Here is a 19,124-nt window from a genome sequence, read left to right on the forward strand (position 1 = left end):
CACCTTGGGAAGGGGAATAAATAATTCCCTGAATCGTGTCTGTGGTCTCGTGGCCCCTGAGCTGTCCCAGGAACAAGTCTAACCATGCAGCACTCACTTACTTGGGCTGATGATTCCGGTGCTCCTTCTCGCCAGCCTCCCCCTCCTTCTCCCCGTTCTCCTTCTCCACTGAATCGTAGGTTGACAGCGCCCTGTTCCTGAACCTGTGCCGTCTGTGAGGCTCTTCTCCGTTCTCGCCCTTGGACCCGGGCTCCCCTTCCCGGTTCCCAGACCTCGACCCTCCCCGGTGTCGGGAACGTCGCTCGCTCCTGGCCCCGTTGATTGTCCCATTGCCTTCCTTGCCTTGCCGGTCGGCAGAGTGCCGGTGAGGCCGGTGCCTGCGGTGCTCCTTCTCACCACCTTCATCCACCGAACCCCTGCGATGGTGCCTCTTTCCCCCCTCCTGACCCCTGTTCCGATCACTTTTCCCTTCCTTACTTCCCCCTTCCACCTCCTTGCTGCGGCTCCGGTGCTGCCTGTGCCGCTCCTCCTTATTGTTGACACCAGGTTCCCCGTTCTCATCCTTGGTCACATCACCCTTCTCTTGCTCTCCCAGTTTGTCTTTATCCCGATGTCGATGGTGCTTTCGTGGAGGTTCTGTCCCATCACCAGAGCTGACTTTGGTCTGCTCCACCTCCTGCACATCCACAGGACTCAGCTTGCTGATGCTGTTCCTCCCTTCGCTCCTCGGCTCTACCACCAGTGGTCGGTCCAAATGAGTCTTCATGTCCGGCCTGATGTGAAGGGTGGTGGCGTAACGCACCCGCTCCTCTGGATCCAGCTCGTTGTACAGCGCCTCGCAGCTGGCTCGGAAATTGTGCATCCGGATCTGGCTGGTCCTCTGCTCCCAAACAGACTTGGATTTGGAGGAGTTCTGCTGCTTGCTGAGGAGGGGAGGAAGGTGGAAAGTTAGTATCCAGCTTTGAACTGATTCCCTAAAAACAACCAAAAATACAAGAGGAATTTTTCAGCTGAGAAGGGGGATTAGAGGGTTGAGCCAAAGAAATTATAGGAATGGAGAGAAAATGGCTGGCGGAAAACATGAGCAGGGAAAGCCAGCAGGATCATCAGTGTTAGTTTGCCCCCGCACATGTTAGGCATTATGGAACAAGCCCTCTGGAAAGGAGTTACCTTGGCTTATAAAACAAGGCCATCCCCTTTGGAAGTGTCAGGTACAGCCTGAAGGGTTAAAGTCTCTGCACACATCATATAGCACAGCCAGCGCTTTGAAACCGCCTACAAGGCTTCCCACAATTAACAGCACCTCTGTCCCCACCTGGAAACATCTGGATGAGCAAATCAGCAGGTGAAGAGAAATTAGATTGGCAGGAAGAGCAAAGAGAAATTAAATCTGTCCCTGAGCATCAAAGCCTGAGCTGGTCTGTGTATTGTGAAAAAACCCCAGCGATGGGGAGAGTCACACATCCGTGCAGATATGATGAGAGCACCTTTATCCCATGAGAGAGTAGCTCTTTTTTACGTCTGCCTCCTGTTATGCTGAAGATACCTCTGTTGGCATAGCCTTAATGCTTTAATTCCTCAACATAGCTCTTGGTTTCTGATCACCACATGCAAATGGGTCATCTCCCTAAGCCAACACAGGCAGGGAAGGCTGTTTTGCTTTCCTCCTAAAGACTGCAAGTCAAATTCTGCTTTTGCATAAACCCATTGGCTTCCAGGGTGGAGTTCTGCATTTAGCTGCATGGAGGTCCAGCACCCATTTTCTTCCTTAATGAAACTTCCTCTAACAAAGACAGGAAAAGCATTCTCCTTCCACCAGCCTGCTCTGTTGTCTGCCTTTGCCACACGAGTCTGAGCTCCGCAGCCGGAGGGGCCGCGTGGGACTCCAGCACTTAACACACACCCCACAAGGGAGGCAGATGTATTTTCCTGACGCACTTTGTGGGCTCCCCTGACAATAGGAGAAAGCAGCTCCTGTGCGTGTATGTGCTGATTTGGACTGTCAGGGTCTGTCACTGTGCACAGACCCTGGGGGAAGCAGCGCTCATGTAGCATAGTGGGAGCTGTCAGAAAGGCTTCACATCTCAGAGCTCTGCTGGGGGATCACTTCTTTACCAAAGGTGCTGCTGCCTGGCTCTGCTAAAGAGGCAAAAACCTACTTAACCACTCTCTGCAGACAGGAAGGGCACCCAGGCAGGTGTGAAGGCATCTGATTTAAACCAGAAATCACAGAGCTAACCACCAAACCCACAAATCTACATTCCCCATTCTCAAGAGGCACATTCCGGACTAATTTACCAGCAGCTGAGTGCCCCATTTACACCACAGCATAAGAACTAGTGTCAAAAATCACAGTTCTAAATGTAAATTATACCAGAAGGTACTGAGGACATAGCTTAGAGCCCCATGCACCAAATATCACACATCAAATGGAGAACAAGCCCATCATTAGGGAAGAGCACCCCCCAAGCTGTCCTAGTGACCCCTGACACAAAACTGAGCAACCTCATCATAGCATAATTTGCCATTTCTTTTTGGTTCTACATTATGAAAGATTACCATGTTATCACCCTGCAACAGATTTATTTGGGTTTAGAAGGAACTAATGAGTAAACATACAAAGCCTCTGACTGCCCAGACCTGCTGCCCCGTGCAAGGATTTCCCATGAGGAGCTGTTATTTGCAGCTCTTCATGGTCAGCACGGATGGGCACAGAGAGTTGAAGCTGCCTTAGACGGGCATCCCAGGATGTCCTGTGCATCCTCCAGGATGGGTGGGTGGGTGCCTTGCTCTGCAGTGCTCCAGATCTAGCACTGCTTAAACAAACCGGGCTGAAAAATGAACCTCCTCTTTAGCACACAGGCTCAGGGAAACAAGACAGCTTAGGGACAGGTCTGTGCATGCCCAAGTGTTGCCTTGGCACAAGCCACCAGATGCATTTTGCTCTTAGAGGATATTTCTCACTTCATAAGGAAAGTCCTTGGGGTGGGGACCGGCTTCTGGTTTGTGCTTTGAACAGCCAGAGTGAGCTGTCAACATTGAATAAATACCTAGGAATAACAAGTTAGAGCTGGGAAACTGCTCTTCTGCTGAACAAAGCCTTCAGTTGATCTGCAAACCAAGAGCACGGAGAAGAGCACAACTGCCTGCTTCCCATCCCCTGGGCTCTATTTCCATAGGACAGGCACCACGCAGTGGTGGGATGCAAAGTCCCAGCCTCCCTGATGGGACTCTCCAAAGTAGAACACACAATAAGCCACCAGGCAACTTTCCAGGACACAGCCTCTCCATAAGTGTCTGCACTGAGCCCATCAAAGCCAAGATATAAAAGAAAATCTCCTAAATCAGCCTGGATGTGGTGAGGAGGAAGGTTGAGGGTGCAAGGTTGGTACTCATCACAGTGCGGAGGAGACGCTCAGAATCTGCTAGCTCTGACGCAAGATGTATCATTTCAGGATGGGTTTTAGTTGTGTTTCAGTTGTGCCAAGAACATAAATCAGCCTTTAAATTATATCTGAGGTGCTAAAGCTTCCACTCTACCTCACTCATAGCGAACTGAAAGGTGCTGACAGGTACATACACCACTGAGAAACTGGAGCAACCAAGTAATGCTCATATTAGCAAAACCTATTTTGCCAAAATCCTTTCCTTAAAACAGACATTGACATTATAGACTCAAATTTCTCAGCATCTAGAAATGAGATGCATCCTTAATGTTGACACAAGTAGCAGAGGTGACTGCCAAAAGACTACAACACATGGCCACCCACTGCTTTGGCTACTGACAAGCTGAAGAGCAGGAGGTTCAGAAGTAATGCCTTCATCCTTTCTGCTTTCTATGTGAAAAGGCACCTAAAAAAGAAGTAAATCAGAAAATATCTGAAGCACAGTAAAAACACTACCAGGAGAATATGCAGCCTGCCTGCAAGCTCATTATCCTATTCAAACCAGTCAAGAACATCAGGAGCAAGTGACATTGCACATAAAGTCTGCTGCAGGAAATGGAAGTAAAGCAATGGAGCAGGTTGGTCCCTCTGGGGACAGTGTTTCAGGGTTTTGGGAGCCAAAGCAGCAGCAAATGGAAGGAATGTGTTATCTCCCTGTCCAACCTAATCTGACTCTTGCTTTCTACACGTTCTCACCACAACGGGGCATGGCCATATGTGACAGCTACTCCTCCCTTGTTGCTCTGCTGTAGCTCTTTGCAGAGAAGAGCTTTTGAAGTTATTTATGGCCCAACAGGATGTCACTTTGAAACAAAACCTGGTTTCATTACAACTGCCTATCTGTGAGGACATGGTGTCTATGCACACAACACAAAGTATTGCAGAAGAGATGGGAAAAAAGACAGGGCAAAATCATTTCCTCTGCTTCCTCTAGTGTTAGGTCCACATAATTATTGACCCTGCGTGAACTGGAGCAGACACAAACCATCTCCAGTACAAGCACGATAAGCTGCAGCACAGCTTATCCACAAACTGATAAAAAATGAGCCTCTGTGATAACAAGTATTTTTTCCAGAAGAGAAAACTACCTAATTATGAAGCCAACTCCTTATCTGAAATCCTGTTCACTGCTTGCATCTTAAAATCCTTCTGAATCTATTCAGAAAGTGGCAATAATCACTTCTGATCTACAGACATAATACAAAGATGAATGCTAATTCACTTTATAATTACCCTATTTTCTGTCTATAGAATGTCTGGAACTCTTTGAAGGCTATTGGCCGTTTACTCAGTTTTCAGTTCCTGTAAGCTTGAAATGCTGTAGCAGATATTACTGCTAATGTGCTTCCCTGAGTAGCTTCACTGCTTCTACTTGGATTAAGAAGCCAGCAGACAAATAACTCCTGCCTGGGGCTATAAATAAAACCATACAATTCATGTAGAATCAAATAAATTCATATTAATGAATCAGTGACTAATGTTGGTCTTAAAAAAATGCAACCAGTCACTGTGTAGATTGTTCAAAAAAGGAAAGCGTATTTTTAGTCATTTTCTAATCTTAGGGTATTCCTTAATGAGTAAAGATGTTGTTATCATAACCTTTTAAAGCGCTGCTTCAGTTAATGGCACTTTGCTTCCCAGAACTACTGGTTTAATCAGCTACATAAATGCAATCCTTCAAATTTTGCTTTAGTAAATAATGAAAGCTGACTCTGAACATCATAATTTGATGTTAAAAATACCTACATTTTAGATTGTGGGCATGAAAGGATATTTTCTGATTACAGATGAAAGGGAGTTTCTTTCTAAAATACAGTTTCAACCAAACATGCAATGGAAAAAAACCTTTCCTCTAAATCATATTTTCTGTTCATAAACTGGGAGAAGCTCTCTCCATGTTTCAATTTTCCACTTGGAAAATACAAGGTAGCATTTTAGTTTGGGGCAGGCATGCACAAAGCAGAATGGTTTATGTCTGTTTGGTTTGATAACACAGGTTTTTTTCAGATGAACTCATCACCAGTGTTTAAATTTGCTTTGCCAGTGACCCCAGGAGTTGCTGCTCGGATGCTTTGGCACCTTCTCTTCTTTATGAGCTCCATGTCCCAGCTGAGCTCTCCTGGGACATGTACTGTGCCGTCCCACCAAGCTGGTGCAATGGCATGCATCAGAAATGCCACCACCAAGAGCTGCTGCAGAAACCACTGATATATATATATATCAGAATTTTTTATACTGAAGTTTCTCAGAAAAAAACAAACAAACAAACACATTTTCTTGCATAATATTTCTCTTAATGTCTATTAGCTAGAAACTAGATTTTGAACATGGTCTAAGCCTAATACAATGCTGGCTGTGTATCACACCCTTATGTTCAGAAACTTGCTACTGAAATCTGAAATGCCTTTCAAAGAGATACCAACTACTTTGATTGAGAAAGTTCACTACATCATTGAACCCCAGCCTGGTTTGTGTTGGAAGGGACCTTTAAGCTCCTCCAGCTCCAACCCCTGCCACAGGCAGGGACACCTTCCACTAGAGCAGCTTGCTCCAAGCCCCTGTGTCCAACCTGGCCTTGAACACTGCCAGGGATGGGGCAGCCACAGCTTCTCTGGGCACCCTGTGCCAGCACCTCAGCACCCTCACAGGGAAGAACTTCTTAGTTATATCCAACCTAAATCTACCCTCTTTCATCTTAGAGCCATGTAACATTCATCAAAATGCAATATTTTGATATTTTCTTCAGTATTATCATCCTCAGATTGAATTTCCACTCCCTCTACCTGCTTTTTTAGGCAATTTGGAGAACTGCAGATGCAGGACATGCAGACCACAGGTCTCATCAGGAGAAAGAAGCTGAGATGCCAGAGTGAGACACAGTTGAGCACTGCTGAAGGTCCTTCAGGAGCCGCTGAGGGCATGTCACTCATGATGCACTGCAAGCCCTCTGGCTGGAGTCTTTGGCCAACGTTGAGCCAGAAGGTTTCCAAGGTGTGTATCATAACACAGCTCAAGAAAGACCTAGCACTTTGCTACCACTCCCATGAGGTGTCCATGGCCACCACCTCCAAAGAGCAGCAGAAATCATTGTATGCCACTGCTTAGAGTTTGAAGACAGCTGAGCCACTTGTTTTCATACAGCTCTGAAGCAATGTGAAGCTAGCCAAGCCAAAGCTTCCTGGTGTTATGTTATTGTAACGGAAGTTTTACTGCTTTCAGCTTCAATTTTTTCATAACAGAGTAATTTCACTCAACCATAACTCACCAGCCTGCATGCTGTTCTCTATGCCTCTAATAAGAAAAATTTCCTAATTGTTTTCCATAAAATAGGACATCACATACTAACCCCAGATGGTTTTATGCACATTCTTATCTTGAGAAAATGCCAGAAATTGTCTAATCTAACACAAGCTACATTGCTATCATTAGTCACAAGATCGCTTTTCAGACCTTACAACTTCCTTGATATTGCAGCTATGAATTGTGATCAAATAATTGCATCCTCAGCAGTAAATAACAGGCTCTTTAACAGAAACAGGTACAACAAAAATATGGAAGTTAAAAGCCACATCGCTATGGCCCAATTTAATGAAAAGCACACCAAGGTTAAATACGTGAAACCAGATATTCTCCTAAAATCCAGCTAAATTACATTTACTTTGTGTTTTGCCTCTGAAGTGTTCAATCCATGCTCTCCAGAAGACATTCTGACAAATCACAGAATCATATTGTAGAATGGTTTGTGTTGGAAGGGCCCTTAAAGCTCCTCCACCTCCAACCCCTGCCACGGGCAGGGACCCCTTCCACTAGAGCAGCTTGCTCCAAGCCCCTGTGTCCAACCTGGCCTTGAACACTGCCAGGGATGGGGCAGCCACAGCTTCTCTGGGCACCCTGTGCCAGCGCCTCAGCACCCTCACACGGTGCCTAAGAGCTCATCTCAGTCTCCCCTGTTTCAGTTTAAAGCCATTCCCCTTGTCCTATCACTGCAGTCCCTGATTAAGAGTCCCTCCCCAGCATCCCTGTAGCCCCTTTCAGATACTGGAATCTGCTCTGAGGTCTCTTTTGCAGGCTGAACAGCCCCAACTTTCTCAGCCCATGAAATAAGCTGCAACGGCCCAGACTAGACTCTGTAGGGACCACAAGCATTCTGTAATGATCCCACCGTGAACTCCAGACTCCTATGAAAACCCAGGACTAAACACATCAGGGAATGAAGTCACAACCCCCTTTTGTGCATGATGAGGATGGAAATGAAGCAGATAGGCCCAGACAGTGAATATAGAGAAGCAACAGATAGAGATCAAGAACAGTTTGGGTTCTTGGATGGTGAATGACACATTCATTCTGGTAGAAGATATTGAAGCTTTCTCATTTCCCTCTGTATGCTATCAGGTCATCTACAGCTGGGTGGATGCAGCAGACACGTGCTGTGATGGTCTGGGTGGGAAAGAAAGAGCTGCTCAAAGAAAACCAAGTTTTGTTCTGGCAAAAAAAGATAATCTGTGGCCAATGCTGGTATTGAGCACTTATGGAAATAAAAATCCTCAGGCTGTGAAACACTGGGGTTTGCTTTATTTATCAATCTAGAAAATGCCTTAAGAATATGTCTAGTTTCATGTCCAAGCACTGACTGACACCTCTGGACCCCATTAGAAATAATAACCAGTAGCAGTGCAAAGAAAACCTCAAGTTACTGCACCACTTTGATTTCATCAGCAATTGCAATATAAGGATTTATATGAAAATTCAACATCCCAGAACTCTTAAATTCCTACTACTGGCAAAATACAACATAATTATTCACTTAGCTGTGTGTCATCCCCTATGTACATATACATTAGTCACCAATTGCAGTATGTATCTTAGATAAATGCTGATCTTCTTGAAGTAATAGAGCAGATCTGTATTTAACTACCTCTCCTCAGTGAATTAAACATGTATTTTGCACTGCTTGCACTGCTTGTATCACAGATCTTATAGCTCGAAAGGCTGGAATTAGCACAAGAAAATTACTTCTCCTTGATTATTTAAAGAAACTAGCTCTGATGTTTTGTCTTTAGTTTCTTACCCATGTACAATTATTAATATTTTTAATAAGCAAATGATAGGGGAATAAAACCCAATGCTTTATATCTCAAAACATTTCTGAGTGAGCTTTGTTCTTTCAAAACAAATGACCATGGCTTTGCAGATCCTGTTCTTAATGATATTCAGGGCCCAAAGTATTTTCTGCTGTTTGAGCAACCCAAGGGAGAAAAAGGAATGGGGATATTTTTGCACCTTTTACAAGCTCTTTTCGATCAGCAAAACTGTTCAACTTCCATCTGTGCCCAAAAATCACACCATTTATCTATTCAGTGTAATTACAGCAATAGCACTCCCAGTGGGTAGAAACGAAGTGGTATAAAGGCATCCTGAACCTATGCTAATATTCACCCAGGGAATGGGAGTCCAGAGCACCTGCATGGCCCTAAGAGGAGTTGTTCCAGTTTAGCTATTTGGATAGAAAATAAACCCCCACATTTCTAACCCTTACATTTAGACTGAGTAAACAAGAATTTCAGATGTCTTTACTCTGCAGGGAGCTTCTACTGCTGCTCTGTGACGGCTGGTGCTTTTATACATTGTACATTGTAATGGGGTACAGTGATTTATTTAATCAAAACAGGAGGTATTGCTGGAGAAATGCTCTTTAGATACCCACAGAGAAGAGAATGCACGCTCAGCTCATCTGTCAAAACCAGCTCTGGTTTGCATAGGAAATTACAAATTACTGCCCAGACGGTGCATAGAAATGTTAAAGAGGAGAAGAATCCTCAGTTACAGCTTTTTGCAGTAAAAATTAATTCTGTTCAGAGACCAGATGTGAGTCATATCAGCAAAAAAAGCCTCTATTATACTGTCTCTATTGCTGGTGGGGAGTTAGCAACAGACCTCAATGGCAAATGCCTCCAAATGCAGGCAAATGCCTCCAAATGCAGACAAATCCTCCTTCCAAGGGGATTTTAGTAGCTGTGGTTTGATTTCACCTTCTTAAAAGGCAGCTCTGCCTATGGAAGTTTGGAAAAGGAACCAGATTCTTCATTCTTACAAGGCTTCATTTCTTATTGGGCAAACATTGCCTCTGACCAATTTAGTGCAACTTCCACTGGAGTGTTGGAGAGGATGCAGCTCAGCACCTCTCCCCCATCACCACCTTTAACCATCACCTTCCTCCTGCCAGGGGTAAGGCAGGATCAGAGGGAACCAAAGAGCAATAGACCTCTCTCTGCACCTTTCTGCCTGTCAAAACACCATTGCAGCCAATAAATGCACTGCAAGAAGTGAGCCAAAAGCTGCCTTGGTCTAGTTTATTCCCCTAAATTTTCACTGTCCCAGCCCTGTGACATCTCAGACCTTAGCACATACAAGTCACACCTACTTTTGTTAGTTGAAAAAGTTCAGTCTTGGTCACAAGAAGCAAAGCTCACACATCATATCAACGTATTTTTAATACAATCATGTCTAAGAACCACCAGTAGATAAGGACCCTCAAAACACCCTGGGAAAAAGGAAGATGTCAGGAAGCTGGTGGAAAACATCTTTTGCTTCACTGTGCCTTTGGTAGCTGCTATGGTGCACATAAGACAAACCCACACATGTTTGAATTGCACTTACTTGTCCCTTCAAAAGCATTAAAGAAGAAAGATAACATCAAACGGTAAAGGTACAACCCAAAGCCAAGACACTGAGATGGGTTGATGAGAAGCTGATGATGATTTCTGTTGTATTAGTCAGCAGGAGCAATGATATTTTCTACAAACCTGCATTGGTGTCAAAGCACACCCACGATTCACAGCAAAGCCAGCAAGATTTGTTTGTTAGGAAGGGGATAGAGTGAATGAAAGGTCTATCACCGTGTTCGCTCAACCACAGGTACATAGGAGTTTACTGAGTGCCTCATTTTTACCATATCTGTAGCTTTAAGCTCCAGCTCAAGGTCAGAGAGCACAGGCATACTCAGCCCTCTTATAAGTTTCCCAAAGATGCTTATGGAGAGTTTTCCAATTTGGTCTCACTTGGGTCCCATTTCCAGAAGTTTCTTTTATAATCCTTCTCAAGCTTTCATTTGAAGAGCACACTCATAGCTGGCCTACATTCTCCTATTGAACCATAAGTGCAAACACTGGTGGAACATCAAAGCCATCAGCCCAACACATAATAAACACAGAGGACAAAAATACAAGTGAGAACAAGATGAACCACCAAATGAGGGCAGACAGGAGAAGAGGGAAAATAGTTAAGGAATAAACAAAGGAAAACAATTAAGGGGATGGGATTAAAATGAAGGAAGGGAGGAAAAAAATCACAGTCAATGTTCAAAACACTACAGAGTTGCTCACGATCAAATCACAAGCATTACTTGGCAATGTCGTACACCTTCCAGTCCTTCCACTGTATGTTGGTCTGGAGGCTTTCCACAATGATGGGAATGATTTGGGGGAAAAACAAGGAAGGGAAGTGAAGGTGTCAGGAGAAGGGGAAAGAGGGAGGTTTATAAATATGGAGATAAAAATCCATGTACTGAATATTGTAACAGAGAGCAACTCACGGTGAATTTACGCTGGAGACTGACGAGCTGCGAGATACAGTACCTCGAGTTTGCTTTACAAAACTGCACATGCAAAAACAAAACAAACAAAGAAAACAAAAAGTGAGAAAACAAAAGGAAAAAAGAAATCAAAATAAAGAAGAGCAGAGGAACCATAAAAGACATCGGGAGGAGACTCATACAGGCTGTGTCCTATCGAATGCAGACTGCAGCGTGCATCTTGGTAGGAAACCAGGCAAGCTTCAGAAAGTGTGGAAGCCACAGACACACCACCTTCCAGTTAACAGGGAAATAACCAAAGAATCAAAAACAGAACTAAAAGGGGGAAAAAAATTAAAAGGTGAACCAAAAGCCACACAATGATATTAGGACTTTATGCCTCCATGTGCTATACTCACACAATCCAAGTCCTCCGTAGAAGTCATCTTTAGGACCTCAGCGTAGAGGTCCTTGTAGAAACAGGTGGTGGTTGCTATTACAGCTGTGCTGCAAATCATTATTTCCAAGTGGGAGCAGGATGCTAATTCCCACTCTGGCTCTGTGACATGAGGAAGAAGCCTTAGCACAGAGAAAGCATGGGCTGGAGGGAGGAACCTGGGGCACGTCCAGAGAGCCTAAATCCACCTGAGCCCCAGCAGCTGCTTCTCCTCTGTCTCTACCTGGGATTTGCTCTTCAGAGGCACCTACCTCTCTCCTCTAACAGGCATGGGGACATGCCTGAGCTCAGACTGTCCAAATGCAGCTCACTGTGCCTAAACCCCATAGGTCTGCTGGGCCTGACACATAGAATCATCGAATGGTTGAAAGGAGTCTGTTTCAGTTCTCAAGAAATTCTGTAGATTCTCCTCCATCGAGTGTTTGTATAAACACCCTTGTATGTGTGGGGGGGGGGTTCTAAATATGGAAATCACTGGATTGCACTGAAAGAGTTTATTCTTCCTTTGGCAGGGAATCTACCGAAAAACAGGATTTGAAATATCTTGATAGATCTTGGCTTGAGGTGCTAATTTTTGCATTGTCATAAGAAATATTCTTTATAAATCTACATCATCCAGAGAACCCTCCCCAAGGCTGGAAATAGAATCCCTTCACCTCCTGAATATGCCTTTTCCCTCGCAGCATTTTTTCTCCTGCTTCCATGAGGGTTTTAATCTGTTCACAACAAATACTAGCAAACCAGAAGGTTCATCTAAAATCTAATGTTTTTTGGATATAAGTAGGTTTAAATATGCATTTACTTCAAATCCATGAATTATTCTGAAGAGAAATGTTGGCCCAGATAAAGGCTATAATACAACAATCCAAAAGTCAAGAAGCCTGGAATGAATATAAGAGAAATTTTGAAAGGCATCATAAAAGTTTTGTTTGGAGCAAATAGTCTGATGAACAGTCAGGTATTTTGTCTAAACTTTACTATTTCTACGTTTGTGCAGTGCCAAATGAAATGGGAGCAGGACTCAAAGTGGAGTTGGCATGCCCTGCTTGTTTGCCAAGAAAATTGTTGTCTCCAGGTTGCTCCAGCTGGGGACCCCTTTACTCTCTGGCTGGATGCTGAACCCCCAGGTTATCAGCTAAACCCTGCAGAGAACAAACCTTTGACTGCATGAGTGTGTCAAGAGTAAGTAAGTAATTACTTGGGCAAAACAGGTGTAAAACTCATGATGGAGGAGAATGTACTCGACCTCCCTAATTTACCTGCAAGTCAGCACCAACACTGTGCAATACCTGTGGAAATTTGGCTTAGAATTGCTGAAGGCAGGATCTCAGCATCCCTTGGCAGGAGGCTTGAATGAACCTTTGTATCTATCCCTGCCTCATTTGGTGCAGTGCAGGATGAAGACCATGCCTGGATCTTGCCAAGTATCCTTGTAACCTGGCCAGCCTACATTATGCAAGTCCTGCAGCTCTCCAGGTTCACTCCTCTGCTCCCACTGCTGGAGTCTGCTCTTTTGAAACCGTAAATTTGACTGTATTTCTGCTGGAACTGCAGGGTGTAAAGCCACGAAGCACAGACAGCCTCCTTTTCCAATCAAAATGACACAAGTACTTGAGCTTTGCTCAGTGCTACTTACCATCCATGAGCGACAGAGTACAAGAGTGTCTTTAGGCGTAGCTGAGTCATTGTTACACTGACAGCAAGGGCAAAAAGGCAAACTAACAGAAGGAATCACAGTACCTCACACATCAACACACTTCAGGGGGGGGAAGGAAGGGAAGAAATCACAAGCCAGCAAGAGAAAAAGAACGCCTCTCCTAGTCTACACATCACCCAGCACACGATGTTTTATGGGTTGGGTGTTCAGGCACACTTCTTGCTGGATCCTGTTGGCTACCAACAACCCGACAGGGATTTGGAAACAGACAGCAATATTCCCAAGACAGAAGGAAAATATGGAACCTCTGAGATGGAAAATGTCCTGGAAAAACAGAGCAGCTCCCCCCACCCACCCCTTTATCCCCAGACCTGTACAAAAGGGACAGACAACTCTGAGAGGTCACTATGAAATGATGTGCCACCTTAGTTGTTCTTGGCACTTTGCTGGTGAGTAGTCAACTTGCTCACATTAACAGGCAGTATCTACCTGTGGGTGTGCAACTGAAATGTAAACTGCTTTGAATAACCACGGGAGGGTCCAGCAGAAACCAGCCAGAGCCTGGAGAGAGGGAAAGGTCTTCAGAGGCTGGAAGGTTTTCCTGGGAAGCACGGGTAACTTTGGAAAACAATAGTGGGCAACCCTATAGAATTTGTTTAAGTCTAGTGCCCACAGTGCACAAACTGTCTCTGCCACTGTCAACAAAGCTTCTTCCACTACATCTGGGAAGCTCTCCTCCCAACCAGAACTCACATCCGACACCCCTACTTAAATATTTCCCTTGGGTCTGGCTATGACTGTAACCCATTACCACATGGAATTAAAAAGAAACCCATGAGAAACAAACCAGTTTCACTCAGCATGACTTCAGGAAAATGACCTACAAATGGTTCCTACAAGTTTAGCAGTTGCTAGCTGTTGTGATTGTTGTTTTAAGGCTTTTCCCAAGAAAATCTGAAGAGGGCACTGGAAAATACATGGGCTCTGGGTGCCACGTGAGCTGCAGACAGTGTCTTCTCCAGCTGGCCTGTTGGCCCATGCTGGGCTGGGTGTGTTTATTGCAGCCCCTTTTGTACGTGCCATTGGTGCATCTCTGGCTGGAATAGAAAGGTGGATAGGGAACACCAACACGGGGAGTTCAGGCTTTGGGTTAGGCAAATACAGAAAGACCATGCTTATATTGGGGTCTTTGTGTGACCATGAAAATGAGCCCAATGGGTCTACCTTCCACCAGCACCTTTTCACTGGCATTGCAAAGTGGTTTGCACATCCACTGCCTGTGTAACTGGCCCCCTTTTCCCCCCTCCTCCATTCTGGCCACCAAGGAAGCTGCACCAATGGCTTGCTGTAAGGACCCATCCATCTGCAGTCGTTGAGTTCAGGAGGCTGAAGAGGTTTAAATGCTGTATGGAACAGAGGGTTTTGAAGACAATGCTGGGCAAACTGAACAAACCCAGAAACTCACCTCCAGAAACAACAAAGCAAGGAAAATGCTAAACAGAAAACAAAATAAATCACAAAAATAAGAATGAAACAATGGGTTCAAAGTAAAATGCAAGAACACACGTTAAACAGCTATTCTGGTTTAAACCAAACATTACAACAAGGACAGAAACAACCTCCCAGCCTAGGTTTTAATTCTGAAAAAAAACCACAAAACAAATAGGCTCAAGGATAGAGTTCACCAGGTGGAAAAACAAACTCCACTCAGACAAATTTGTTCACATTGAGTCCCTTTGGTGGAGCAGAAGACAAACCAGAGAAATCCTGGGAGATTGATGAAGTGAGAGCTACAAACCAAGTGCAGGTAGAACACTGTAATAAAGCACTTGGACTCAGTTGCAAGATAGATGATATCGCAATGCCACTGTAATAATGAGTATATTATTAAAACAGATCCCCAAGACACCATAGAGCTTCACCATCTATCAACCACAAGACAATTTGTGGCTCACACAGCAGCCTATTGCAGGTGAAGGCTCCTCTTCAGACCCTCTAAGCAGGCTGAAATGTTAAATAAGCAACCAGTTTCTTATGCCTAGGAAATGACATTTTGCAACTAATGCTATAACTTGAACATTTCCTGAAGGTCAGTTATGAAGAGAGCCTTGAATGGCAAAGGAGAGCAGAACTGGTGGAGATAAACTGCAGGCACAGGAGCATACAAACCATGGGTGCAATGCCAGGAAAAACTCCAGAGGTAGAGGAGCAGATACAACACTACGGAGTATGGAATGGCTTGGAAGGAGGCTTAAGGGAAGATACAGACTCTCAGTCCTTGATGTAGGACTGACAAGGGAAAGAAGCAAAACAGCAAGCACAGCACCTCATTGGTGAGAAGGCAGAATGACCGATATGACTTTCCACCAGCCTCAGCCCCAGGATGGCTTTATCACCTTTATGGGAGGAGGACAGGAACACCAGGAACACGAACATCATGACTAAGGGAATGCAAGTCATGGTGCCCTCTGCATCAATCCATGCTGTTGATGCCTTGTTGTTACAGAAATTCATTTTCATATGTATGAAAATAAAATCAAGTTATAAAACTAAAAAATGATTCCTTAGGAGAAAATAAAAATATAAACTGGAAGAGGAGACCCATCTTTGCAGCAGGTCTTTGGTAGCTCAGTCCCAGATTTCACAGCCCCTCCTTACCACTCACTGTGGGGTGCCCAACTTCTACATAGGTTTGCTTTTTGTGATGGTATTTCCATACACCAAATATGCTGTTCCCAAGTGTGCCCAGCACTTGGATTCATTCTTGGCATGTCTAGCTCTGAATTGCATCAGAGATTTGACCTAACAAGTCTTGCCATCAACATGGCATTTACTCCATCTTCAGGACCTCTGTGCAGCTGAAGAGCATAAGAAATGAAGTAGCAGGGTACAGTTGCCTGTCAACCATGGGTCCCATCATCAGCCCTACCGTTCTGGATGTAAGGGATAGGTACTGCAAGACTTAAGGCTCTAGCTGCTAAGACCCTTTGGAGTTTGCTGTGGATGAATTAATGTATTAAGCAAATTGCTTTGGTATGCATTTGTTAAATATCTTTTGGATCATGAGCCAGCAATCCATCCATACACCTATTTCTGCCTCACAAAACACCTGACTTCTCTCTTGCCCTCTCCTCTATGTCATCATCCACTTGGTCATCAACAGATTGACCTTAACACATTTGTTTTTCAGAACAGAGCCCTGCAAGCTTTGGGGGTGGACTGGGAAGCACTTCATTGACACTGAGGCAGAGAAAAGGAGAAGTCACACAGTGACTGTTAGGTGATGTTTCCCATAGAGCATGCACGATGCTGCCATGGTTAGTAGATGTGAAAGCAACCAACTGCACCTTCAGATGTGCTCACTTGTAAAGCCTCATTACCTGCCTGTACAGATGTGGCAGGTGGGGGTTTGGGCAGATACAATGTGAGGAAAATAAGCAGAAATCCATGATTTTGTACTCACTTTCAACTGTGGTCACAAACCTGGCCCTGTGGTATTGAAAGCCAGGTGAAAGTCTGCTGAAAAATCATGGAATAAGGTTATTCTAAAGCTAACAATGTGGTGCAAAATCTTAGCTCCGTTTTCTGCTTTATGAGAACTCTTCACATGCATTTGATTAATACAGGAAGAAAATAAGCATCATCATCTTGCATTTTAAAATAACACTACCAGGAAATTCATCAAAGAACAAGAGCAAATATCCTCATTTGACTTCTTTTCAAGACTAGACAGGAAATCATTGTAAGAAAAAGATCATATTTAAACCCAACAAAGAGACACAGAATAAATAGAAGCTGATTAAAGCAGTAATGGCAAAATAAAATGCTAAGAGGAATAAAATAGCCAAATGAATAATATCCTTATCCTTCACATACAATGAACTGGCTTCATTTGGCCTATTGTCTTTGACAAAGCGAGTTAAACTCCCAGTAACAAGGGTCTCAAGAGATTGACCCTGATGGAACAAACAGGGATCTTGCTGCATTTCAGATGCTTTGCAATAAAATTGAACACAAAATTTCTTTTCCTATGCTTGAGCTTCCCCAGCCTTTGGAGGTCTCCCCTGCAAAAGGGATCTGAGAAACTTCAGAAGCTTTCAGTAAAATCTGAGGAACAACCTGTTTTTTTTTTGATGCTGATGGTCCTGATGCTAAAATTCCAGAAGAATTAAATGAACCCTTAAGAAGAGCACAGCTCTTGGTAAATCCATGCAAGGTAGGCACGTATCAAACTCCAGCCCGTAATCCCACACAGGCAGAACTCTGCACTGACCTCAGCAACATCTGGGACAAGTATTTCCACCAACATAGAATTTTTTTCACATCAGTTTAGATCCATATATATGAAAAAGTGGTCCCCAAGTCAATATTATTTTTAAGGATTCTGGTATCACAGAGTCCGTGCTCAGGTCCACATCCATGCAGAAAAGCCTGACTCTGAAAATGCAAATTGATGTTTCTCGCTACAAACTACTGACTGTTCACATAAGTGATTTTATTCAACCCAGCTCTCTTTCAAACAGCAAAAAGAGCATTCAAGCGTATTTTTCAGTCTGATATTTAGGGGAATGCCTTAACACTTAAATTTTCAAAGCAGAAATTATTGAAAAATAGTTATTATGTGCCATTGAAAAATAGTTATTATGTGTAACATCCCTCCTGTAATTGCAAACCCAAAGTGAACGGATTTGTTAACACTTCACCTGGTGAAATCTATCCTAGGACAGCTTAAAAAAAATCATCTAAAAACCAAGCTATTTATAGTAGGGCAAAAGATGACGCATTACAAAGAAAACCAGACTTAAATACTGAATTAAATACATGGTTAAACGATCAGTTCTGAAGTATTCAGTCCACATAAAGCCCTGTCAGTAACAGATATAAAAGGGCTCACAGAAGACTATGGGATGCTCATGCTGAACAGACACATACTGACACTGAAATACAGAAACCAAACAATATAAAGTTCCCAAGTATCAAAGTCATGCTTACGCAGCTATGGAGATGTTGGCTGCAGACATGGGGCTGACTTCTGCCACCTCCTTGGCCTTTTGCAGGGCGAGCTTTTGATTGGTGGCTTCCTCCATCTCCTCCTCATCCTGGTGCAGAAAACCAAGAGAAATCAGAGCGTGCATCACGCAAGGACAGTGACCAGAGCTCTCCAAGGCACGAGTCATACGTGAACATCACCACTCTGCTGTGAGAACAGTGGAAACTCATTAATATAAGTCATAATTCCGTAACTTGTAGGGACGCCTGGGTAGGGTCTTGGTGCCAGCCACAGCGGGTTGAGATGAGAAATGCAAGGTTTGGTCAAGTGCTCAGTGCATTTTTACCAAGGTTACATCTTCCTTGCAAAGCTTACCTCTCTTGGGTCTCCTCTTAGCCCTGGGGAAGGAGACTGGCAGAGCACGGAGAGACCTAACCACAAGCGTGACACTTCTGGGGTGAGGTGAGCCCCATCACTCTAAAGCCTAAGTCCCCATCACTCTTAAGCCTAAGTCCTATAGAAATGCATGAAACAGACTCCTAAATCCTTCATGACTTCTTCCCAGCATGACTTTTCTGAAACAGTAAGTGTAATAAACAGCAGACTTGACTGGTCCTGCTCACACCAGCTTTACTCCAATAGTTCCAATTATTTCAGTTGAATCACTGAAGACTTACAGGGTGACAACAGAAAGGAGGAGCCGTATTCAAGCATAGTCTGTAGACTCAAGCACTATAACCATCAGAAAGACGGTTATAGTCATGTTTTCTGCATATATCCCAGATCATGTGGATTTTTAACCTCTGTTGGCACAGCAAGTTCCCTCAGAATGTAACTGTGATTTATTTCCTCCTACCCATTGTAATGGGAAGAGAAACACTGTTCAAATTCAGAATAAAGGGTCTCAGGCAATGAGATGAGGGCAAAAAGCAAAGAAAGAACCTGGTTCATCTTCAGTGGTGGCCTAGGCTAAACTTCCCTTACGCTTTCAAGGCAGTGCAATC

The 19,124-nt window shown here is 44.0% G+C and overlaps 1 protein-coding gene across 11 annotated transcripts in view; it reads right to left on the bottom strand.

Moving 5' to 3' along the window:
• CACNA1B (calcium voltage-gated channel subunit alpha1 B) overlaps window positions 1-19,124 on the bottom strand; it is a 297,873-nt gene that overhangs the window by 80,918 nt on the left and 197,831 nt on the right. For 7 of the 11 annotated variants that reach the window (XM_062640317.1, XM_062640315.1, XM_062640312.1 and 4 more), the window contains 3 exons: window positions 18,123-18,229; window positions 11,038-11,100; window positions 102-923 (listed from right to left, as the gene is read on the bottom strand). In XM_062640317.1, coding sequence (XP_062496301.1) covers window positions 102-923; window positions 11,038-11,100; window positions 18,123-18,229 — 992 coding nt within the window. The remainder of the gene's footprint in view (window positions 1-101; window positions 924-11,037; window positions 11,101-18,122; window positions 18,230-19,124) is intronic. The other 4 variants (XM_062640320.1, XM_062640316.1, XM_062640314.1 and 1 more) reach the window with 1 other exon arrangement.

The sequence above is a fragment of the Pezoporus occidentalis genome, unplaced genomic scaffold, assembly GCF_034315485.1.
Source record: "Pezoporus occidentalis ecotype Australia unplaced genomic scaffold, CSIRO_AGI_Poc_V1 ctg64, whole genome shotgun sequence".
Lineage (NCBI taxonomy): Eukaryota > Metazoa > Chordata > Aves > Psittaciformes > Psittacidae > Pezoporus > Pezoporus occidentalis.